We start from the raw sequence: 25,906 nt of genomic DNA, 5'->3' as shown, positions 1-25,906 counted from the left end.
AATATCTGATATTGAAAAGTATTTTAAATATTAGTAGATTAGGAATGGAGTACATGCAGATTTAATATGAAATTTAGTGTGTGTGTAAAATATGGCATTTAGTGTATGCAGTATCACACATAGTCACATTTGTAGCTGAAGTGGGTTACTATATGAAAATTTAGACTGAGCGTTTAACTCAGGTTTTGAATCAGAGAAATCTATAGTCCACTATTCAGGGGTTTATTTTTTTGTCAAGGATTAAAAAAGAAAACCAGTAGACTCAGAATCTCCTGATTCCATTTGGGGGGAGGAGCGGGGAGGGGTGATGAACAACATGTGGACACTGACAGTTGTTTTCATACCATATAGCCTTTCTTTCACACTCTTCTGCCAAATGCAAATGCCTGCTATATTTAGCCAGAGTATTAGTGTGTTTACTTTGAGTTTGAAGCCCAAAAGTGGCTTCTCTGTTGAGGAGTGACGGTCAAAATTACTTTTTCTTGATGTTCTGAATTGCAATCTCTGATAAGTCCCTGATAATGTTAATGAATTATCATTTTTTACCTTTTTTCTTTTTTTTCCAAAATACTGTAGATGTGATTGAATTACAGAACACTTGTAATACCACGGTTTGATTTTACTCATATGAACAATGATTTCATGAAACATGTGAAAGATTTAGATGCTTCACATGATGATTGAATGAATTAGGCACTTGTCACAATGTTAATTTCATTGATAATTACTTCATGAGTTTTTTGAAATGTCTGAATGAAATATTTTACATAATGATTGTAATCACAATGTCATTGCACAGACTATATTTAACAGCTGTACCTGAAGGAAAACAAAAGCATTAATCACAACCACTGTCAGCTGCCAGAAGAATATTTTCTTTTTTGCCAAAAAATGCAACTTGTACTTTTTGAATAAATGTTCAATTTTGATCATCAAAATAGCATATTAAAATATTTATATTAATATCTTTAATTTGATTTCTCACCAAATCATCTATGAGTTTTGTTGTTTTTATTAGTTAAGGTTTAAAAATTTATTGAGTATGATTAGATTTTTTATTTTATTTTTTTTTTAGAAGAAACTTTTGTTAACATGCCATGGCATTTTGAAGATTGCTTAATGTGATTTAGGGAAAAATGTAATTTAGAAGTTGTCAATAGAATAGAAATATAGTTGCTAAGAATAGAAAGTAAATTTTTTCTCAAAACTCTGCTTTAAGGTATCAATGATACATGGAATACCAAACTTGATAAATACTATTCGAATGATTCATAATGTTTCAAGATATTATAATAATTCTGAGAGGATGACATCATTGTTTATAAAGGTAAATATATTAAGTAATATTCATTATAAAAACTATGTGATTTTTCAGGAAAAAATTGTTTAAATCAGTAGGACATTTGTTAAAGAATGGTAATAAATAGTGGGTGTCTGCATGGGAAAGGAGGATAAGTCTGTTGATCAGGAGATGATTGAACTTGGCTTAGAGACTTGTCTTCTGGAAGGAACTTTGTTGTTATTTTTGGTTCAGCAAAATTAGTTTTTTCCTTATCTTCTTGATTAATCTCCTGACTTGAATTAATCTGCTCAGTTGTTTCCTGAGTCACTGAATCCACAAAGACTCTGTTATTATCAGCCTTGAATACCTAATTAAGGAGATGGCCATCAGTTTGACTAGGCTATTCCTCCAAAAGGTATGAAAGACAAAAGGTTACCTGTTTTCAGAAGAAAGTCATACTTGAAAATTTAATTGAATATCAGGTCGTAAACTTTTCCACCTTAAACAAAAAATAAAGACCAGCTCAGTAATTATACTAATGTATTTTGCGGAATCTAGGTATTCACTGCAGGAAAACATGGTTTGTGTAATGGTTATAGAACAAAGAAATCCTTTATAACTAAAATACACATCTCCAGTAAGCATATAGGGGAAATTCATAGTAGACCCTTGTTACACCACTTTTTTACTTTTTTTTTTAACACCCCAGGTAAAGTGTACAGTTTTGTTACAATTCAATTTGAACTAGGATATTAAGAAATATGTGCTTTTTTGAGGCTAAATTTATCCATGGCTGTGGCTGTTTTCCACACATCAGATGTTAGGTATGGATTATGCAGCAATGTTTATATTGCCTGTTATGTAATTGGGGTTTTTATATGTTTGTGTATTGACACTTGCTAGTGTCTATTATTTAATGGTCTAAGGGATTGAGCATTTCACTGCAGAGGCTAATAACAAACTGGTTACATGAAGCTGTGCTAAAAATAGCAAGGAACAGTTTTGCAAAACAGGCAGATTTCCTTACAAGCTTGAGACCTACTTGTTTTCATTTGTCTGCGCTAGGTTACAAATCAAATGGTCACGACCTGTAGAGCATATATTACAGATGGTGGCTTGTCTTGTGTCTGGGAGCAGGAGGCATCAACAGTGATTGAAAAAATTAAGGTTTGTATTTTGGTATTTTATTATTTACCTACCAAACCTATTGATTACCTATTGATATGCACAAGGAAGTCCATATCAATATGTATCAAGTACTTCACACCTCTTTACTGTTTTATTTCATCATACTTTGAGTGTTTTCCCATTTCGTAGCCCACTGGCATTTGTTGAAATTAGAATGGCCTCATCTTTGTCAGGGTGGTCCGTCACTGACCTTGGAATTGGCATCTTCACCCTATGTGCGACCAAGGAATCTTGTCATCCTGCATAATCCACATTCTTCCCTCTTGAGGGTATCTGATATGGTACCATCTTCCTCTACCATGGGGAACCTGGTAATTGAACAGACCCCCATTTTGTGACCCCCTCCCCCCACTTTTCACACCATGAAAGTTCAGTGCTAAGAAAGTCTTCCTTTTCTTCAGCTGATGGTGACATATTAACAAATTAAGTATGTGCAATATGCCATGGCAAAATACATCCAGCTGTGGGGTTACTGGTTGCCAATACTGACTTCATTTCCACCTTCTCCTTTATCAGATCTTAGCTACTGACTTCTTATCTTACCCTGAAGGGCATAGGATTTCATAGTCCTTTAAAAATTAGGTCCAGAGGTACAAAAGAAAATGTATTGAATGTATCTTTCCTGACCTGACAGGATGATATGATTATAATAATTCATCTATTTAATTGAGGTCATCTTGTGAGTATTCTACAGCTGACAAGCCCTCATTATTCTATGAGAGAAATATAAACCCAGTTTCTAATCATGGTGATCAGTCTTCATTCTAGTATCTGTATATTCTTGAAGATCTGAACATTCCTTTCAAAGAGGACCTTTTCTCATGTCCTGTAATTCATAGCCAATTGTTGTATATACCTATATATTCAGACAATCTGATGACTGCCAGTATACTGTGATAAAGTGTGCTTTCTGTTCCAAGACCTGACAGAAGATTTTGTATTCCAATGATTATAGACTTTACCTTTCATACCAGTCATTATTTTTACACCTGAAAAGGTCCTAGTATTTTAAGTAAATAATCGACTGAGAGATTATTTTTCAATCTCACTTTAACTCAGACTTGTCAACACACATTCATTTGTATAATGAATTTCCTTTAAGTCCCCTGGCAGTTCCAGATGGACTACCCTGTTATGCCAAATTCTGTCCTTATCTAGAGGACAGTCTGACCATTCTTAAGCAAGCTAATGGCTTTTCTTAATATTCAAATGTCTCCTTTAGAGCAGGAGTCATCACCTGCTTTTCGCTAGGCTCTAAACCACTTTTTACTTTAACAAGAACTAAAACTTTCCTGTTCTTTTTTTGGTGACTCATTTCCCAGTGTTACATCTTTCACTGTACTGTAGTGTTGTATGTTCATATGTTGCAAATATTTGTTACACATAGTGAAAGAAAACCACTGTATGTAAATCATTACTGCTTGTTGACTGAAACTAGATTCAGTGATAATTAACCACTTTAGAATGACAGTAGGTTTGAGTTCTCCAGTCTCTCAGACATAAGCATAGTGTAATGAGTATGGTATTTATTCCTTCACTTTTTAGGACTGCATGTTTCTGTTGAAAGAATATCAGAAATGCTTCCATGAAACAAAGCAAGAGATTTTGGAAACTCTAGGAGAAAAGACATTTGAAGTATCGGAAATGTACATTTTTGGAAAATCTGAAGCTTTTTGTAGGAGATTAGAAAAAGTGAGTATACTGTGTGCTGTTGTTATTGGTAGAAAAGGAGGGCTTTGTAACTCTTTATTGAGAGAAATTAGGCACTTCCACAGAGTAAGTCATCCCAATACTTCAGGCAATTACCTCACAGTGACCTTCAGAATTTGTTAATTTAATTCTGTTAGTGTGGAGAGAAATAATCTAATTGCTCTTGATTTAGATCATTATTTTAGGAGGTTTAAAATTATGTGAAAAATAACACACCTTTGCTTTTTTGAATGGTGTCCTAAGGCATTAAAAATTCTTGTTACTGCCAAACACAGTTCTTCAGATGATTTTGCTGCTTGGTGTGGTCTTAACATTTTGCTTGCTAATGAGATGAAAGAATTTTGAACTAGCATTCATAGAGTTTGTGGGGAAAAGATAATAGGTGCTCCTTGGTGCTGAATAAGGTCAGACAAGGGATAAGAGGGTAATGGGGCAATCATCACAGGGTAGGAATTCTGAGAGTCTGATGTTTTTCTTTATCATGCAGTATATATACTAATCTGTATGGTCAGGTTTTTTTATTCTGTGAATGCATATGTCATGTTTTAACTCTTTTTCCATATTACCCTATTGAATCTAACAGTCAAATATTAAAAAGAAATGCTTTACCATCAAAAAACCCAGAGATGGTTTTACTTTGTATTGGGTTGTGGTGAGAACTGATGTTGAAAACTGAATTAACCATGCTCTGTTGAAGACACTTGACTTCAGAAGCTCAGAAGCAGCACATTTCTGAATGCAGTAGTTAGAGAAGTAGCTATTGTTTATTTTATTTTGCTCAGGTTTTAATTTATTGAGGAAGTAACAATTTGTTATGAGCATGAATATAATGTTTATATTTCAGATTACAGAGATGATAACTGTAGTACAAACTTTTTGTGCACTAAGTCTGCCTACCATTGAAGGAATAGATATTATGGCAGTAAAATTCAAAAATATCTACCAAAGTGTTCAAAAGAAACAATATGACATCCTTGATCCACGAAAAGCAGAATTTGATGTGGATTTTGTGAACTTCATGGCAAAAATTGAAGGTTTAGAGGTAAGTAATATTGCTACCGGTAACTTACTTGGGGAAGAATCTCGTCACTACTTACTCAGTATCTCCTGGAATGTCAGTGAGGCTTTGGACTGTGAATAGGCTATATTGCTCTTCTTCCAAAGAGCATAAAGTTTGTGTTTGTCTCGAGGAAGGCTTTTTCCATTCTTTCTCCTCCTTCCAAAGGAAGCTGTAAAATATATCATATAGTCCTCACTGAAGGTCAGTCACTCTGCAACCAAAATGACAAAAATTATGAGACCTGAGAGAATGATCTACATGGAGGTGGTTTATTAGCCTGGAGACGTGGATAGATTTTGGGCAGAACAAAGCTGCAACTGTTTTCATTACATAATTTGATTCTTTGCTAAAATTGTCTGGCATTTTAAGAGATTACTTGACTGACACTACCTATTTATTGACTATATTAAGCATGGACTGGTGAAGGCTGCTATTTGGTGCTTTAAGCAGTAACAATTTTAAATGCTACTATGTTAAGAAATTATCAGACATCAAAATAGTATTATGTGACTAGAAAAACTATACTAAGTTATATATTCTTTAGGTACAGATACAGACATTTATGCGTACCTGTTTTGGGAGAATTTTGTCTTCACAGCATGCACTTCAGTTACTTCAAAGGTATTGGCAGTTATGTTTTAAAATATTTCAAAGTAACCTCAAATTAGTGTTTAGCACAACTTAAGTACTACAGCTAATTTTAGAACACAGGGCCTAATCAAGAATTTTTCATTATCGGTGTTTTGAACCATGTAATCATAAAAGATGTATTTTAGCTTTCTTGTGGGAATCAATATATTCTGTTTCTTAATTTCATTACAGTTTATTTTGTATATACAAGAAGATACTAAAAGAAAAACCTAAAAAACCACAACCAAAACCCCACCAGGGCAGAACTTTTCACCTTGCTTAAACTTGCTCAAAGCAGAAGAAAATTCCCAGATCCAAAAGCATTTCCTAGATTTGTCCTTCTTTCATTTTATGTAAAGTTCATATATGCCAAAATAAAGTAAAAAAAAAAAATTACTTGTGTTTTTGGAAATATCACTTTGGGTACTCATTTTTAATACAGGTTTCAAAGTCTGAGAATGCCATGCCTTCAAGAAGAAACAGTACGTACAGTTGGTTGTATTCTTCAACATTTTGTAGCAGAACTTGAAGCTACTAAAAAGGTATTTCATTTCTCTGCAATAAATTTTAAACATCATGTTAAAATAAGAGTAAATATTTTAATGTGAATAATTTTTATTTGTTCTGTCTATTTCACTAACTGTCAATGCTCAATTTATCATACTTCTATTTGCCTGTTACAGAAAACAGACCTGAGTGTGTAGGCAAATATGATATACATGCTCTTGCAGGCAAATGTCATCACAATTTTACTTTCTAAATCAAAATCTCTTCTGTCATTCCTTCATCAATAAAAGAAAAAAAAGTATGTTCCTTACTGGCTCTGTACATCATTTGCATATACCATGTGGTTTTGTGTTATATGAAGCCTCTACAGTTTATTTGCATTAATACATGGCTATTATCTAACGCTCTGACAGTATAAAATAGATATAAAATGTAGGTACATTATATTTATGTTCATTATGAAGTAATTTTCCATGATTTGTGTAGTGTACCATGACTGTAGCATAAATGAGAATTAACTTCTGGGGACGGTTCACATCACTTGACTTTAAGCTTTTAGAGAGGGATTCATCTAACCTGACTTTATATGTCTGCAAAATAAACATCAGCATAAGAACTAGACGTCCATATTCCCTTTCTACTCAAGAAAGAAACAAGTATTCTGGACTTAATTCATCTGATCTATTTTACGTGTTAACTTGAAGATTTAAATAAATCCCTTCAAATGGCCATTTTTCTTCAATGAGCATAAAGGGCATCTGGAAAACAAGACTGATGCAAATTTTTTTTTTTTTTTAGAGATGTTTGCATTTTGTCAGCTGAATGTCACATGTTTACATGAGGAGCCAAGTATCTGTAAACTCTGCACTTCCTACAAAATGATTCCTCCAAACAGGGACTTAAAACTGTAGCCTAGCATGGCTGCTGTGAACCGCTCTTTACAGTGTCCTTTCCCTATCTACTCACTGTATATAACACTTCCTGAACCTCTAATTACTGGCTTAATTTGATGAACATATTTTCAGCAGCACTGCCTGCTTAAGAAATCACTGACCCCACCCCTGGCTGCTTTTTCCTAGCCAAAAAAATAGGTACGTTGTCTGAGGGGGTTTCATCCATGTCAGTTCCTCTGAAGTTCACCGTGAAGCTACTTGAATTTCTTTTGTTGGGACTGTGCAGGAAGAGTTATAGGGGTAAGAAGACATGCCAGTAAGTGAAGAGTGGTGTTTGCTTAAGCAGTACAGTTTGTGTTATCACAGCATGAGCTTGCATGCCTGAAGTTGGGTGCATACAAATATTCCTCTTCTGTTGAAGAATATGTCACCAATATACTGGCTAGTTCTAACTATTTATTAGATATTATTGAATTGCTTTTTATCTTTGCCAAGCAAGTTATTTTTCATAAGAACTTTCTCCCACTACAATACTGGTTCTAAAGTCCTTGAATAATTTGTCACTGCAAATGTGGTACGTGATAATTTTAGGCCAAAATTGCCTTGACTATAATGCAGCCATTCAGTGAGCAGGCCCCCCGTCCCTTTATTTTTTTTCTCAGCTTGGGCACAGATATAAGCATGGGCTGTGTACCCAGGGGTCTCTGCATGCATATTGATAAGAAGTTAGTAGAAAAGGGCATATCATGGAATCATAGATTATCCTGTGTTGGAAGGAACCCACAACAATCATCAAGTCCAACTCCTGAAATGTTAGCTATTAGTCAGGTGTACGTGTCTGAAGAACAATGTTGAAGTTTCTATTCAGGTAAGACCTCTCAGTTAGTAATAGAGCTTAGGCCTTTCCTGAGGGCAGTTCCCAAGCAAAGGAGGAAAAGCCCCAACAAGGGTTCTCACAACACTTCCTTACACAGCTTGCTTTCACAGCAGATGGTTCCAAAGTTACACAGCTGCACCTGTCAGGCTTGGCCTTGAATACTGCCTGCTCAGCTCCTAGGTTTGCGATGCCTTTTGGTGTACTCAGGGCTCTGTCATAAGGAAGCACAGCTAAGAAACAGCATGAGATAATGAAGACAGGAGACATACCAACAGTGGTATCAATGTGTGCATCTCAGCAGCGTAGCAAGTGGGGGAAGCAATACATTTTTCTCTCAGTGAACTGTTGTGTGACTCCACACAAATTTAATCTGTTTGGGAGGTGGAAGAAATTGTGGTACCAGAGGAAAAACAGTTTAACATTTCAATAGATTTTTTTAATCCATGTGTTTGATGATATTCTTATTGTAGCTTTACCAAATTCAGAAAGATGACCCTCCTCTTGCTCGAAACATGCCACCTGTTGCAGGAAAGATACTGTGGGTGAGACAGCTATTCAGGAGGATAAATGAACCAATCAACTATTTTCACGTAAGTTGATGTGAGGATAAATTAGGTGTTTTGTGTAACAGTGAAATGTCTTTCTTCAGTAGAGTTACTGTAATGTTTCTGGCTATGATGATGTCATTTCTCATATGCTAGGCAACATGTTTATTTGTATGTGAATATCTAGTTAAAAAAATATGCTCTGCAGTAACCACTGTTGTAGACCCAAGACGTAGGAATAGAATAGACTAAGGTTAGACTAGACTATTTCAGTTAGAAGTGACCTACAACGATCATCAAGTCCAACTGCCTGACCAATTCAGGGCTGACCAAAAGTTAAAACATTAAGGGCACTGTCTAACTGCCTCTTAAACACTGACAGGCTTGGGGCATCAACCACCTCTCTAGGAAGCCTGTTCCACTGTTTGACCACTCTGTCAGTAAAGAAATGCTTCCTAATGTCCAGTCTAAACCTCCCCAGCACGGCTTTGAACCATTCCCATGCATCCTATTACTGGATACCAGAGAGAAGAGCTCAGCACCTCCCTCTCCAGTTGCCCTCCTCAAGAAGCTGTAGAGCACAAAGAAGTCACTCCTCAGCCTCCTTTTCTGCAAACTAGACAAACCCAAAGTCCTTAGCTGCTCTTCATAGGACATTCCTTCCGGCCCTTTCGGCAGCTTTGTTGCCCTCCTCTGAATGTTTTCAAGGACCTTCACATCCTTCTTAAATTGTGGGGCCAGAACTGCACACAGTACTCAAGGTGAGGCCACACTGATGCCGAATACAGCTGGGTAATCACCACTTTTGACCAGCTGGTTATACTGTGTTTAATGCACCCCAGGATGCGGTTTGCCCTCTTGGTTGCCAGGACACACTGTGACTCATATTTAGCCTGCTGTCAACCAGCACTCCCAGATCCCTTTCAGCAGGGTTGCTCTCCAGCTGCTCCTCTCCCAATTTATACTTGTGCCTGGCATTACTCTGTCCTAGGTGCAGAATCTGGCATTTCAACTTGTTAAATTTCATCCCATTAATCATAGCCCAATGCTCCACTCTATCTAGACCCCTGTGCAAGGACCCCTGTCCCTCAAGAGAGTCAACAGCACATCCCAGTTTGGTATCATCAGCAAACCTGCTAATGGTGCATTCAGTTCCTGCATCCAGAGCATTGATAAATACATTGAACAGAACTGGCCCTTGAATTGAACCCTGAGGAACACCACTGGTGACAAGTCACCAGCCAGATGTAGCCCCATTCACTACAATCCTTTGAGCTTTGCCCTTTAGCCAGTTCTTCACCCAGCGCACCATAAACCCACTCATCCCACAGCTGGACTTTTCCAGAAGGATGCTGTGAGGGAAATTATCAGATGCCTTACTAAAATCCAGAAAAACTGTTTCTTTGACTTACCACTGAACTAGCACCTCAAGCTGGAAATATGCACTGAATTGTTCATCTGTCTGTCTTCATATTGCACAAAGAAATATTTCACCGTTCCAGCCAGTAGTGTTTTTCTTCTTTTTGTAATGGAGCAGACCAGGGCTTGTACATAAGACTCATGTCCTGTATTTTAACTGAGTACCCACCTCTTCTGTTCCTCTAGCCCTGTAGTGTTCTCTATGGAGAATCAGGTCTTTTTACCACGCGGCTTCTAGGAGTAACTTAAGGCATAAATGTGGACTGCCTGATATCCTGAAATTGTCTGGTGTATATGTTGTGGTACTACTGAAAAAGCAAGTTTATTGTAAGGACCCACACAATAGCTGCAGTACTGTAACTGAGAATCTGGTCACCAGTTTCACTGCAGGTGATCTCTGAACTAGTCTGGTAACAGGGAATTTCATTACTGAACTTGTCACGCTACTTTTTCTGTACCACTTAACATACAGCTCAAGGTTAGTGCCAGCCACATAAGCTTTAACATTTATAGCCCTTAGGAATGTCCTGATACTGGATTTCCTTCCTTCATTGGATTAGTCAGAATCTTGCTATACTAGGATCCGCTATAGCAATAATATTTCTTGAAATGTTTGAATGATTCTCCTGTAAAGTATCTAGGGTCTCCTGCCAAGTTAACTTCTATGTGAGAGAGGTTTTCACTTTCTTGTTTCCCTTACATAGGAATAATGATCACCTAAATCTGCTCCAAAGAAAACAGACATAAATATCATTACTGATTAAAAAAGGAGATTTTTTTTTAAATCAATTTTTAGTTACTGTTCAATTTTGAGTAGAATCAAGCATCCATTTTACTGTGAATTACAGGTGTTTATCACAGTATAATAAAGTAATTGCTCTTATATTTGTTAAATATTTAGTATTTATTACTTACAAGTTCTTACTGACTTTATTGCCCTATAAATTTGCATCATAAATACTTGATACAGTTTTTAAGAACTCTGTAAGCATACTTTGTAATATTAACTTATATAATGTATAGTTGATAGTTAAATTGAGAAAAACCCAAATAGTATGGTTTTCTTTTGATATGGTTTTAATTTGCATGTACTGTGTTTTAATAGAAAAAGTCAAATATCTTGGCAAGTCCAGAAGGTAAAGCAGTTGTTCGAGTATACAACAGAATTGCCTATGTATTGGTGGAGTTTGAGATAGTCTATCATAATGCATGGATGAAGGAAATTTCACAATTACAATATCGTAAGTAATTAAATATGTAATTGGCTTTTTAAACTGTTATTGAATGCTAAGTTAACACAAATCAAATCAGATAATTTTTTAAGCCTCATTTACCCTTAATATGTGCAAATTAATCATGATCCAATAAGCAGGTCCAATAATACATATCTCTGTCCATTACTGGCCTTGAAACTTGGTTTTGATGCAGAGGATTGCAGATTTGGTACACTGTTTGACAGGTGACTGGAACAGTAGTGAAACAAATTTAAGGCACAGTTGTTCATTTTTGTATGCAAATTCTTTGTGTATGCCATTTAATAATTCTTGCCATTTTCCTTCCACTTTAATAATGTATACAGTTGTATTATCCCAGTCCCTCTCAGGACAAGTATTATCTTATGCCTAGAAAATATGTTTGATAATCAAACTTTATCATTTTAAGATTAAATGAGAGTTGAAGTTAAAAAAAAAAAATTTAGTAGATTTTTCATATAAATTGTAGACAGTCTGTGGGCTTCAAAACTGGGAGTAGATCTATAAGAATAAAATCTCGTCATCACATAGTCAAGAGAGGTTTTTGCGTTGCTGTTTGGGCTTTTATTTTGTTTTGGATTTATGCAATTTCCCTGTATAAGCATTCATCCTCTGGGTTATCAAATTCTTGTAAGATACTGAGCATGTCATAAAGGTGTTTTGTTTCCAGGTCCTTAGAAAATTAATTTGATCATTTTCTAACTCAAGCTAAGAAAAAACATGCCACAAATAAGACTGGGTCTGATGCTTGTTTAGCTTATGAAGAGAAAGGTTATATATGGCAAAAAGCTAATATGGTGAAAGTCAGTTGCGTATCTTCTTTAACTGAAAACAACGTGAAGCTATTTCACAAGTAACCATACATATTTAATCACTATATAGTAATATTAGAAATCTATGTTCCATAATAATTTATATAACAGAAACAATTGTTTGTGTTAGAAACTGATACAAAAATGTCTTTACAGCCTTACAAGCCACAATATTTGCATGTCATCCTAAAACTGGGAAGTTCGTGGTTAATTTCGATCCCCAAATTCCAGAGATTGTCCGAGAGACCAAATGTATGATAAAGTTGGGTCTGGAAGTACCGGAGCAAGCAAAAAAGATAGTAAAAATAGAAAATAACCTGAAGTCAAACAAGTTGCGTTTAGAGGTAAACTTAAAAATTATCATGATTGCTGTTTAAAAAAATAAAAAAGAAAATCTGATTAACCATAGAAATTTTTCTATGGTTAAATAAAGATCAAAGCTGGCTATGAAGTAGTTTAAGGTAAATTTGTGGAATGCACAGGTGAACATAGAGGATATAATTTGAAAAACCTCTACTAACTGCTGTGTGGGCTAGTATATACTTTAATACAAGCATATATATTTCTTATACCCTGTGGCATGTTAAATATGTTCTGGTGATGAAATAATTAAAGCTATCCAAAAAGCGTTCACTCTCTGAAAATCAATAAAACACCGTTTTACAGAGATTTTGAGAAGCAAAGATTGGAATTCTTCTGGATTGGAAGATATGTTGAGCCACAAAAACATCAAGAATTTTGCAGGTTGCCTGCCAGAGAAGTCCGATTTCTGATGCCTGCCGTAGTATTTGCTATTTTTGTAGTATTTAAAGAAGCTTATACCTTGGGGATGAGGTGTACCATACAAGATTTTTGTGTGTGTGTAAGGCACAAGACGAGGATATTTTAAAACTGAGTTTATATGTGACTTTAATTATCTAAAGCATATGATGCTCAGTTTCAAGAGGGTATTGCAAATTACGGTTACTGAAGCTCAAGCTGTCTTTAGGACTAGAGAAAGTTCATACTTTGCCTGGCTTTCTGCGTAAAGAATACTGCTTTCATTCTTCCTTGTGTAGCATGATATGGATTCATTACATTCCGGAAATAATGTGCATGGGTATGTAATGTCTGTAAAATTCCACATTTGTTTTGAAATGTAGTCTTGTACTGCTTTCCATGTTTTTTCTGATGATTTGATTGTATAACAGGTTGTTTGCTTCAGTAAAGAAAGCACTTACTTAAATTATTCTTCTTGATACTACCCTTTCTAATAATTAACAGGGTCTTCTCCAATGCTATGAAGATTTGTGTCAAGAAACACCAATGAATTTTGTAAATCTAATGGCACCAAAAATGAAAAAGGTTAGTATTGCTAAATCTACTGAAGTATACTTCAGACAAAGTTAGAATACCTTAATAATAGTTTATAATTTTAAAATATTTAGATGGCTCTGCATGTTGTGAACTTCATGAATTTTACTAAAGCCTTTAGGACCAAAAATTTTCTCTTTGCATCCCTCATACAGTGCTGAAATAATGTGTATTAGAGTAGAATAATCTTAGTGCCAATGAGATGTAAACCCAGTAGAACAAAGAATATGGACTTTGTGTGTCTATTTATCTACACAAATATGTGTCTTTGACATGGAAGTAAATTATCACTTATTTCAGTTTTAGAGGTTTTCATGGGAAGTTGTGCTTTTCATTTAGCTGAAATAGTAAATGTCATGCATGATTCTTGTCTTTGCTTGGAGAGAATTATTAGCCTTGTGAATTGGGTCAGTCTCTTCAGTGGTGTAGAAAGGTTATATACTACACTAAAGGTAAAGTTTTACTGGAGATGCAGAGTGTCTATCCTACAAGCCATTTTATTTTGCCAGACACTTGCAAGTGTATGTATGTGGTTGTTCTAAGTAACCCTTTCCTTTTGGGTTGTAAATAATAACATCAGAAGGTTGCAGAGTTTGCATAAATTTGTGTAACTACATAGTTGGCATGTACTGAAGTGTGAGAAACAAAAAAGTTGTCCTTGCTCTTAAGAGTTAAATACTAAAAGACAAAGAGGTAAAGTGATGATTGTCTTCACTTTAGTAGTACTACTGTAAATATGATAATATCATAGAGGGAATCATAAGCCTCTATTTTTGAAGAAACAACTGGCAAAAGAGAAGGATGAGTGTTGTACAAACAACAGAAGATGAAAATGTTTTTTGAAGAAGGGAGAGAAGTCGTCAGTCTATAGGAAGAAGAGAGGAAAGCACAAATCCAAAAATGGAATGAGCAAATCTAATCTATGGCTACATTGGTGCCATAATTTGACAGCAACTCATGTAGAGCCTGAAACTGTTTCTAGACTGGCTATGTTGGTTACCAGTAACAGTACCATCCCAGCATTGTAGAGTTAAATATATTCCCCGAAAACATATATTAAGGTGATAGTAATGGCTGTATTTTCGAATAGCTGTGTGTCTGTCTGAGATGAAGTCATTGTTTTAGCTGTGACGTAGACATAGCAAAAAGAAGCATTAGGATGAAGAGAGTGGGTGAAGTCCAGGCAGTGACTTGGTAAATGTCAAGATGAAAGAGCAGATATGATAGGTGGCTATTTAAAATTAAATATGAGTGGAATCAGTTCAAAGGTTCTCAGCAATTAAGCAAAATTAAATTTCTGTCACTTCAAGGATGACGGGGATGGCAAAATTTAAAATTGTGGTGGCTGTATACTGGGAAATTAGTGAGAAATTTTTGAGTACTAGGCAAAAATTTCAGGGGAGCTCTGTGAGAGAGTCTGGAAAATTTGATTTTCATAGCCTGGCGGTAGTATAAGATTTTTCTTTTCCTCAGAGTCCCATCTCCTTTGAAAAGTACAGGTTCTGCAGCGAAGGAAGGATCTTGGTGTAGATCATACAGTGACAGGGAAATGAGCTACATGCTGAACATCTTGGTGACAAATCCAGAAGAAACAGACCATGCAGAACCAAGAATTCAGTAAGGGAAATAGTAGGCAAGAGAGGATTTTCAAAAATAGCATTGAGGCTATAACAAAATTTGGAGAGGATCAGTGTGACTCAAAAAGGGACAAATGAAAAAATGTCATTACATAGATACATGAGGTTGAAAGACAATTATGCTGTTGCGAGCGGTGAAGTTATGTTAAAGGGCAAATTGTAAGATCAATAGTGGACTTGATTTTAATTTTAGAAAGTAGTGGGAACCACTGAAAGACACTATCCAGGAGAACAGGAAGGGCAAGATCGTTGCTGAGAATGTATACTTGACAGTTGTGGACAGAGGCTGTAGTATGCACTACCCTCCCCTTCCCCAATATTGCTTAAATTTCTTTGATATTTTCCTTGAAAGCTTGTAACCTTCCTTGCAAAACTTAGACACAACTCTTTCTTTCATCAGTGACATTAGTGATTCTAATAATAATGGCATTTGTTTAAAATTCTTTTTTTTTTAATCTATGAAATTATATTTTTGTGCTTAGATGGAAGCTGTGTTGAGGCAAGGACTTACCACGTTGACTTGGTCATCTGTGACACTGGAAAGTTTCTTTCAAGAAGCTGATCAAGTTCTGATTATATTTAAACAGTTTTTGAAAAAGGTATACAATTGATCACTATATAAATGAAATGACAGTTTAAATAAATTATTTCCAATACACTGCTCTTCATATTGGAAATTAATCTGTACTTATTTTTGTACCACTTGAAATACATAGAAATCTTGTTTGCTTTTTAAAATATGTTCTTTTTTTTGAAGAATGATACACTCAGTGATTCTCTCACATTGCTCTCAAATGTTTGACCTTTGCTTCCATTCTTGCAGTAGAATATATTTCCACTTGTTGTCCTCAGATTGTGTGACTACCACTCTGATTTTTCAGTCAACCTCTGCTTCTCTTTGAGTGCTCGTTCATGAGTGCAGTTGCACACAAGATACCTCCATGTAAATACTGTCCAGTGGAGAACTTTTTAGCATTAACTGTGTTCATAGTAGGCATGCTGTGAAACTGTCTCCTCTTCATGCAGCCCATAAAATAATGAAGGGGAGCATGCTTTTCCCTCACAGTTCTCTGCATGCTGACCGAGTCTGTGCTTTCTTCCTCTCTTAGTGTTTGCCACATAAATTTCTGAATTCTTTTGATTCCATTAACATGCTTGAGGACCTGTATTGGTTCTTTTTCTTCTCAAGACTTTACCTTGATAGTCAGATCATCCTTCTGGCTTGACAGTTAAACTATTTGGCTATGATGTCTCCTACCGATATCATAAATTTTGTCTCCTTTGGTAGGAGATTGTTGGTCACTCGTGGGTATATCCACTTCTTTTTCTGTATGGCACAAAACCATAATTATGATCAAGTGCTCTGTTTGCCACTGAAACCCAAAGCTGAAAAAAAAGATTGTCTATGTAAGAAATTAACAGTTCTCTGAGCCTGAGCATACCTGAAATAACACTGTCTTGTGTAGATACACTCTATTTTCCTTAAATATGTAGATTGTGTACATTTCTGACTTTTTTACCCCTCCCATATCAATACAAAAAGATGTAAACTTGGTTAGACCCTTGATTACTGTGAATGGGATATTGTAAACAAATAGGGAAAAAGTGATGTTAAACAGAAGCATGAGTGATATTGTGACAAACAAGGTGGGATACCACAGATGCAGAATATTTCAGGTAAAAAATTAAAAATTGGACAGAAGTCAGTTTTATTTGGATTCTGCCATGACAAAGCCACTTCACTATAGTTGACTGCTAATAATGCTATAATTTAGAATAAAAAGCCCAGTGAAAAGCTATGTTGAGTAAAAGGAGGACTGAAGACTAACCCATCAAGCAAGTTACAGCAGGTCCCTCTTGCCTTGCAACTAGACTTGCGGCCGGTAAGATCATGAACAAGAACTCAATCATCTTATGTTAACATAGCTTTTTTGTTACTCTGATTTATTTAATCTGGCAGCAGTGTATCCTGCATAACCAGAATGATCTGGGATTTGACTTACTATTACTGCCTGTCTGCCTAAAACTGCTGTTAAAACAGCAAGGATTCTTCAGGAGTCTAGCATGGATAACATCATGGAGCAAGAGTTCTCTTTTATTCCATCAATTCCTAAACTTTCAGGACAGAAGAAAAACAAGTTTAAAGAATCTACTCTTAGTCTTGGGACCACTTTCTGATGAGGTTCTCGGGGCATAGGAGATAATTCTTTCCATTGTCACTCATTCATCTAATCTCGAAGACTGATCAGCTCAAAGAGCTGTCAAGAGAAGCTCATTCAAAAATTAGATCATTGCTGTTATGGTGCAGAAGTAGTCTTGGCTTATGCTGTCTGTGAATTAATTTCATTTATACAGTGAATTTAAAAATGTGGTACTGATAACCAGAAATCTGTGAAGTAGTAGGTGGAAATGCCAAATTCCTCTAAAGATTTCTCTTTCACAAGGACTCATATGTTTTGGTTTCCCAACATGGAACCAGCAGATACTTAAGAATTACAAGATTTTATTTTTAAAGGACTGCCTGAAATGAAATTGTGCACACTACTGATCTTTTTAGAATTGTGTTATCACACTGTGCAGGATTTAAATACATACACTCTTAGCAATCAAGTTCTTGTTTTCTGTGGCAATAGTAACCATATAATTTCCAATGTTCTTTCATTGGTCATATTCCAGATCATCTGCATTGGAACATGTTAACAAAGGCTAAATTTTCTGTAGGGTACTTGTCTCCCTAATTTCACTGTAGATAATACAGAAAGAGGATAATTTACAGTAAAAGCAGACTATATTTAGCCATTGTAAATATCCCCGAAGTTATCATAACTCATGAGGCATTGCTGTGCTTCCTTTTTTCTCTGCTTCTCTCATCTTGAGGTCTTTTGTGTTGGTGCTTTTACCCCACAGTTTTTTTCTGTTATGATTCACTTTCTTAGAGGATTTTCTACTATGTGAGGCTCATGCATTTTCAGTGGCTAGAGAGATACAATTTTATTTTTCTGCAAAACATTGTATACCTGTTATAACACTCTAAAATAGATATATTACGCTTTAAAGATAAATGTGTGGTATTAATGCAATTTTCTCTTTTTAGGTTAATGATTTAAGTGAAGCATGGATTGATGTAATATTAAAAGAAATATCAAATACTCTTTTAATTGTCTTACCAGTAGATGGTCCTATCAAAGTAGAAAACATGTTGACCTGCAATGAGGTGTGTGCCACTTTACATCTTCGAACTTGAATTCTTGAGCATGTTAGAAACAATGCCTTAGTAAATTAATATAAAACTAGAAAAGAATTCTTCTCACTGTAGAAATACAGAACTTTTTTTTTTTAATTAAAATATTTTATATCAAGATAAAGTTGTTCTTAGGTATTTGAGATACTTAAACTGTAGCATTTCATAGATAATTTTTATTTATTTAACTGCTTCACAATTAGATGAGTTTTTTTTCATATGAAGATACTCTGACATATGGAGCCTTTTTTTTTTTTTTCTCCCTTATTCTTTTCCAAACTGTTTTTTTAAAGGAGAAGGCAAAAATTACTTTCCAACAAGTATATTTGAGAATTTGCAAGTTTTCTTGATTCCAAATGAGGCTAAAAATATATTTATTTGCTAAATTAGTGCAAGCAAATAAAATTGTTAAGGACAGTTGACAGAGTATTTGGGTAATTTCAGATTCAGACTGTGGCCTGCCTTCAATACTCAGGATTTTCTTCTGGCCCTTAAAAATACTGCTGCATTTTAAAAATGGATTTTATTTTTTTTTTTAAAAAGCATGAAAAATATTGTAATAATAGAAGATTTTCATAATTTTGAATACAGATTTTGGGTTTGGTTTCTCAGTTTTCTTTTAAAAATGTTGCTGTGTATTTGAAATAGTGTCAGTCTGAAGAATGCAATATTTGGGGAAATGTTTTCGCTCTCCCTGAAGAGGAACAGTAGTAAGATAATCAGTGATACTAAGATAATTGACTGATATTTTTATTTAACAGGCTTATACTAAAGAATGTGCTGAGTTATTGAACCACAAAAGCAGGCACATTGAAGATGCTGTTCAAGAACTAATATCTGTATTTGAAAAAAATTATGTAATTAAATATTCTAAGAAAACCTCAGAAAAACATGTGTTACCAGGTAGATAATATTGATTATTTAAATAAAAATTTCTGTCCCTAGTTCTGTAGATCTAGTTAGTACATATCAAAACTGAATTGTTTTAGCTAATTTTCTTCAGAATTCTCCCTCCCACTACAGTTTCATCTATGCCACAGTTCTGCCTTCATTTACCATTGTTAAACTAAACCACTAGCCTATGAAATACAGAGGTAGTTGAGTGTTGGTGGAGTTCTAGAATTAAACTCTGTCCTTCTGTTTAGATTACCAAGGTATTTGATCTAGAGAAGAATATTATAATTCCATTTCTCTTAGTCATTATAGCTCCCCCCCCCCCCCCCCCCCCCCCAAGTGAAATACAGTGTTCCTCTCTACTCAGCTATGTCAGGTATTTGGTACTGTCCCTTTCTTTGTGACTTTTCTGCTACAGTAGAATTGTATCTCAAATACCAGTGCATTACTGGCTGGTCAGTTTAAATTAGTACAGTCAATTGATTATCAACTGCTAGCGTATGCAGCTCACAGCTGATCAATATGGCTGGTTCCCACTTCTCTAGGGTGTATTACAAAGATTTTAGGAGGTCCTGTACCATTATAGGAGAAATAGTTTATAGCTGGAGAAAAATATTCTGTTTTAAAGAAAAATGTATTTGAGGCTTAATCAGTAATGGAGCTCCTTTTCTTACACAGGACTTTTTCCTTCTGGGTTCAGTTTCCTCCAGGTATAGAGACATAGTCAGGGTCAATACTCCAGTATATACTTCAGTACAATGCAAGCAGAAAAACCTGATGAAAAGTTGCTTCTCTGTATTTTGTTAAATTGTTTATGTTGATTTTTTTTTTTTTGGACATTTCCAGCTGATATAACCATGTCTACCTACGTATCTTTAATAACATATTTGTAGTGCGTGGTGTTTTTTAGGCTGAGGCTTATAGGCTGGGCTCTTAACCAGATTCCTGTTGTGAAAGAAATGGTGTGAAATAAAACCAGTTATCTGATCCAGGTACTACTAAAATAAAAAGCAATATTGTTTTGCCTGTAAAGAGGGGGCACAGCATGCTTCAAAGCAGAACCAAATATTCAGTTAACAAAAAATACATAGTATTTTTAAATTTACAGTTAAAGAAAAACATATAGTGTTTGGAAATAATGAAGAGGAGAATACTTCTGCAGCTCTTCGTGGTGATTATAGCAAGGACAATGATAAAGAAGATGAGTTTAAAAAGGTATTTTGTGATAAGAAGGGAATTTTTTTCAGACCGATCAGATTAGTAAACTGTCCTGAGTTTTGGTAGCTGGATATCTGTATTACAGAAAGACTTCACGTAGCAAATATCAAATGTCATGTAAAAATGATGAAATAGCTTCCCTACAAACTGAGTTTAAGATGGATTTTAGCTTTCAAAAGCATATTCCATGTTATTCCAGTTATCACCTTTATTAAACAAATTCTTGATATGTGAGTGGTAAGTGTAAAAGTTTGGAGTGAATATTGTGCCTAAGCTGTAACTCAGGCTTTCCTTCTTGGGTGGGCACAAACATTTATCCTTTCTATCCTCTTCTTCCAATTTAACCAAGAAATATCACCTTTGTACTTTTTCCCTGAAAAATACAATCTCTTCATATTCAGCAGAGAAGGGAAGCAGAAGTAGAGAACAAAGACTTGCAAACTTGCAAGCACAAATGCAATAATGTTGCAAGGTTGCATTCTGTTGTTCTGTGCTAGTGATCATTACACATTGCTATATTTTTATGTTCTTCTTAATCCATTACAGTCAGATTTTACTGTATTTGTCTCTTACTTGAAAAGGGTACATATGCGCCAATATTCTTGGATAATTCATGGTGTTTTTTTTTTAATATAGACAGCTTTTCTGAAGGAGTATGAGTCTTCAGCCAGATCTCAGTATTCTGTCTCTGAATAAGACAAATTGAGCTTCCTTAGATGCTAAATTCTCTTTGTGCAGCTTTTACTTGTTTACTTACAAGCTATTTGTCCCCCAACTTTTCCTGTTGTGTTTCTCATGTAGTTTACAGCATAAATTCCTTCAGACAAGAACTAATATGTTTGACTTAAAACCTTTTGAGATAATCTTCAGGTTCCTGTCTGAATACAATACTAAATAATCTATGTTTTATTTATTACAGAAATGTAAAGAGGTGGTTGCCTATTTCAATCACCAGCTGCTAGACAGTCTCCAGAAAGCCACCCGACTGTCTTTGGATAGTCTTAAAAAAAGAATATTCGTTTCAAAGTAAGTTGCAAAAGAAAGATTCCTTCAATAGTATTACCAGAACAAAGTTATTTCTGTGTTAATATAATAATACAAATATACATTCACACGTGTAATGATACATGCACATGTAACATCAGTCAAACAGTTCCAGATCTCTTGGCTCTTTTGGCTCAAGCAAAACCTGGAGAGCATTCAGTTTTTGTTGCAGGGATGCTTTAGGCGCACACTTTTCTTTCATGCTTTAATTCTTTATGTTGTTAGTTACAGTCTTTGCACTTTGTTTTGTGCAGAAAATGAAGTTTGCTTCTAGTGTTGTTTCCCCTCTACCTGCACCCTTTTGTTTTTATTCCCATATCCTTCCCTTTGGACTGCTTTCAAGATGCTGTTAGTATATTTTATTGTGCAACACAAATAACTAGAACTTAAATGGCCATTCTAGGTCATATAAGGCACTATGCCCCTATGTTAATCTCATTTCAGATTATTTCTGCAAGCATGGCTGTGCACTCAGAGTTGTTTCCCATGGGTTAAAGATCATCCATGCACTCTTTATGAATTCTATATGATAATGGCAAGATCCATATGATTTTATCATTCTCCTATATTCAGTATAATTTCATAGATTCCTTCTTCTCTGCTTGAGCAGGCATACACTTCAGAGGCAGAACTGAGTCAGTATAATATATTGTCTATTGAAGAGCCTACTTAGAATTCTATTAAGAGAATTTATTTTAGGCAGGTGAAGTTGATGGTGTTTTGCCATTAATATGTGTTGAAGCTTGAGTTACTTTTCTCTTTCTCTGAGGACATCTTTCATAGAAAATGTGTTGAAATCCTGATCTTATTGAAGTCAATAGGAGTTTATTTGAGTGTCCTCTTTATATTTGTATACGGTATTGTATTGCTGAATCCTCCCTTATTGGTCACCATGTCATGTCATAGCATTTAGAAATTGTAATTTTAACTTTGTTTTTAGTTTGAGTTTTGAGAGGGTTCATGTCATGTATTTATCATTTTGCACTAGCTTGTCATCTTGAAAATTTTTTTCTGTTCTGTTGGATATTTATCTAAAATGTAATGAGGCAACTTTTAGTCTTGATAGGCTGTTGTATGAAATGGTCAGTAAAACCTTCTTATGTACTACTCAAAGCACTGGCGGAGTTCCATCATTCTTAAATTGAGATATTAAAATCCAGAATCAGAAAATATTCTGGATAATAAATTCTGAAAGCAATGGCTGGATCCAAGGTAACCTTTGTCTGAATGGTGGAGCTCTGGCTATTATCCTTTAATAGATAAAGGATAATAAAACAATTATCCTTTAAACAAGAACCTTCCTTTAAACAAGAACCTTCTGTAAGTTTTGTCAAGTAGTAATGTGAAAATTCTCCATGAGGGTTTTCCCAGAAAAGGTAGCTCAAAATTACATATCTAAGATAGTTTTTGGGGGTTTCATGGTGAATTATTTATGACATGTTTCAAAATTATTTTCAGCAAAACTACATTTGGGAGAACAAAGTTTTCTGTTCATCCAAGCAAATCTGAAGAGGTTGCCGCTTTTCTAAAAGCGGAAGTACACCTTGCTGTTCCCAATGTGGTAAGTTATGTGCTGTATGGGTAAGGTAAAATACCTTCAGCAATTATATTGCAGTCTGTTCACCAGTGTTGTCTGCAGTATGATTACAGTTCTCCTTCACATGTAGTAGTTGTATTGCTGGAACAGGTTTTTTCATGTTTTTTATTTTAACTGTGTTGTTCCTTGTGTGATTTAAATCCTTTGTTGAATAAAAATAGTGAACATTATCTTTGCTCAGTTTGGCTTTAGTCATCTCAATAGCAAGTAAGATGACCAGAAGGAGGAACACTGAACAAAAATGAGAAGATTCAAAACCAAGAAAATAGCTGTGGATTTCTGTGTGCAGAGAACAAAAAGATAGCTTGATTGCAAAGAACTAATGAATGCATTTGTTTTCCTTTTTTAGAGTAAGATAACTCTGTGTCAGCAATATATATGGTATTTTATTTTATATATGAGAAAGTAACTTAATATTATCCAATTGTATTATAAATATTAAAAGTTTTATATTTATGAAATTACAGTGAAAGAAAGGTTCTGTTCTAAGGTGATATTCCTTTGCATTGAACCAGTGTTCATACTGGCATTCTGTTGTACATTCACACTGTGTGTGTACGCACAATATAACAGGTCTGTCAAAGTGTAGAACTTTTACCTTGTTGATATTTGTATAAGCATAAAGCCCCAAGCTCCACCACTGCAAAGGGAAGTGCATCTATCTTTCTTTCCAGTCCTCTGAAATGCTTGTCTGATCCAGGGCAGTAATCAAGTAATGCTGGGTAAAATACCACTTTGCTAATGCTAACAGGATTTTGCAAGATCCTTGCTTTTATGCATGCAATGGCTCAGTCTGTGAAACTGATTTATAAAACTGTCCTGGTTTCAGCTGGGATAGAGTTAATTGTCTTCTTAGTAGCTGGTATAGTGCTATGTTTTTGAGTTAGGTATGAGAAGAATGTTGATAGCACTGATGTTTTCAGTTGTTGCTAAGTAATGTTTAGTCTGAAGTCAAGGATTTTTCAGCTTCTCATGCCCAGCCAGCAAGAAGGCTGGAGGGACATAGGAAGTTGGGAGGGGACACAGCCAGGGCAGCTGACCCAAAGTGGCCAATGGGGTATTCCATACCATGGGATGTCACATCTAGTATATAAACTGGGGGGAGTGAGAGTGGGGGGATCGCCACTCGGGGACTAGCTGGGTGTCGGTCAGCGGGTGGTGAGCAATTGCATTGTGCATCACTTGTATATTCCAATCCTTTAATTACTATTGTCATTTATTAGTGTTATCATTATCATTATTAGTTTCTTCTTTTCTGTTCTATTAAACTGTTCTTATCTCAACCTGTGAGTTTTACTTCTTTTCCTGATTCTCTCCCCCATCCCACTGGGTGCGGGGGGAAGTGAGTGAGTGGCTGCATGGTGCTTAGTTGCTGGCTGGGGTTAAACCATGACAAAAACATCAGAGTCACTTTTAAGCAGTTTATATCTCAGTTCTGAACAATCCTGTGGATGATTTAATCATTTCAAAATGATGGCTTGCACATGAAAGCTGTAAGATGATGTTCTAAGGACTATATTTGAGGATTGAGTGTATCACAGGAGTGATATTTCTTCTGAAGTTTTACAAGAAATACTGTTTTTCTGTTCTGTTCTGGATCACTCGGGTAGGTTCTTCTTCCTGCTCAGTATTTTGGAGAAACTGATGTGTGCCTTTACTCCACCTTATCCTACATAGAATTACTTGGGACTTTATAGCTATTTGTGAACTACTAAAGAAAACAGGCTAGAGGCTGTTTTTTGACCTCAGAGTGAGCTGATGTGAAATGGTGTGTATCTACATAGTAAATACTTTTCTTCCTAAATCCAGGAGTTTGCATTCAATTAGGAACAGCCTCTGTCATGTTTTATGCACCAAACTGTGGCCGAATTTTTTCTGGGAGAGTGATTTTTTTGTACCATCCCAAACTCTGCTAAGGGAGCATACTAGCATTTATACAGTGTGGATGATGGCAGACCAGAGCCTGTGTTTTGACCTATTCTGTTTGCTAGTTGTTCTTGATTCAGATCAAGGATCCTTGTTTTCCTTCCAGTTCTTTTTATCATGTACTCTGGTAGTTGGATGTGAGTTCTGTTCCTCTTCTGACGTGGGTATTAGATTGCTCTCAAAATTATGATACAAAATCCTTGCTAAATATACAAGTTGAGATCTTCAGGGCTACTGCATGGAGTTCCTTTAATTCACTACACACTGTGCTCTTGCAAAAGTTTTTGAGGTAATGCTCCCTGTGGGAGAAAAGAAACATTTGGTATTTATTTAACTAGGACCTTTGACGGTTTGATCCATGTGATTTTGTTTGCCTGAAGTTACCCATGGTGTGAATATATGTATAGATAAGCAATTAGAAGGAGAGGTTATATAGGTGTAAATCCTCTTTAAATGAGGTGTCCATACGCATTTTTATGACCATCCCTCTTACAATTCTCTTTCACAGAATTTAGGATCCAGTGGTTAAGAGCAACAGAGAGGAGGATCTTGGCCTGCAATTTTTAATGCTTTATGGTTCTAGAATGCAGGAAACAAGGCTTGTAATGTATTCCCACACACTATAAAAAAATCATATAAAAATGCTGTTTAAAATGTAGGAATTGTAAAACTAATTGTAAAAAACCCAATAAATCTATCTACTTATACGCTTGCTTATCATTTTACCCACAGTATGACTGTACAAATAGATAGTAGGTCAGTAAAGTATGTTTCATTTCTTTAGAGGCAATTCTGAGCCAGAGAAACTGTTACATTTTCC

At 35.4% G+C, this 25,906-nt stretch overlaps 1 protein-coding gene across 1 annotated transcript in view; it reads left to right on the top strand.

Annotated features, from left to right (window-relative positions):
• The window catches only part of DNAH8 (dynein axonemal heavy chain 8), a 148,697-nt gene that overhangs the window by 5,709 nt on the left and 117,082 nt on the right, over positions 1 to 25,906 (top strand). The window contains exons 6-22 of the mRNA XM_030036172.1: positions 1,220 to 1,327; positions 2,348 to 2,449; positions 4,016 to 4,162; positions 5,025 to 5,222; positions 5,785 to 5,861; positions 6,313 to 6,412; positions 8,618 to 8,737; positions 11,217 to 11,352; positions 12,333 to 12,520; positions 13,440 to 13,520; positions 15,649 to 15,765; positions 18,261 to 18,380; positions 19,169 to 19,302; positions 20,026 to 20,030; positions 20,416 to 20,516; positions 21,439 to 21,545; positions 23,064 to 23,124. Of these exons, the coding sequence (XP_029892032.1) occupies positions 1,220 to 1,327; positions 2,348 to 2,449; positions 4,016 to 4,162; positions 5,025 to 5,222; positions 5,785 to 5,861; positions 6,313 to 6,412; positions 8,618 to 8,737; positions 11,217 to 11,352; positions 12,333 to 12,520; positions 13,440 to 13,520; positions 15,649 to 15,765; positions 18,261 to 18,380; positions 19,169 to 19,302; positions 20,026 to 20,030; positions 20,416 to 20,516; positions 21,439 to 21,545; positions 23,064 to 23,124 (1,902 nt within the window). The remainder of the gene's footprint in view (positions 1 to 1,219; positions 1,328 to 2,347; positions 2,450 to 4,015; positions 4,163 to 5,024; positions 5,223 to 5,784; positions 5,862 to 6,312; positions 6,413 to 8,617; positions 8,738 to 11,216; positions 11,353 to 12,332; positions 12,521 to 13,439; positions 13,521 to 15,648; positions 15,766 to 18,260; positions 18,381 to 19,168; positions 19,303 to 20,025; positions 20,031 to 20,415; positions 20,517 to 21,438; positions 21,546 to 23,063; positions 23,125 to 25,906) is intronic.

The sequence above is a fragment of the Aquila chrysaetos genome, chromosome 13 (assembly GCF_900496995.4).
Source record: "Aquila chrysaetos chrysaetos chromosome 13, bAquChr1.4, whole genome shotgun sequence".
Lineage (NCBI taxonomy): Eukaryota > Metazoa > Chordata > Aves > Accipitriformes > Accipitridae > Aquila > Aquila chrysaetos.
Note: the sequence above shows the minus strand (reverse complement) of the source record. Positions and strands in the feature narration are given on the sequence as shown.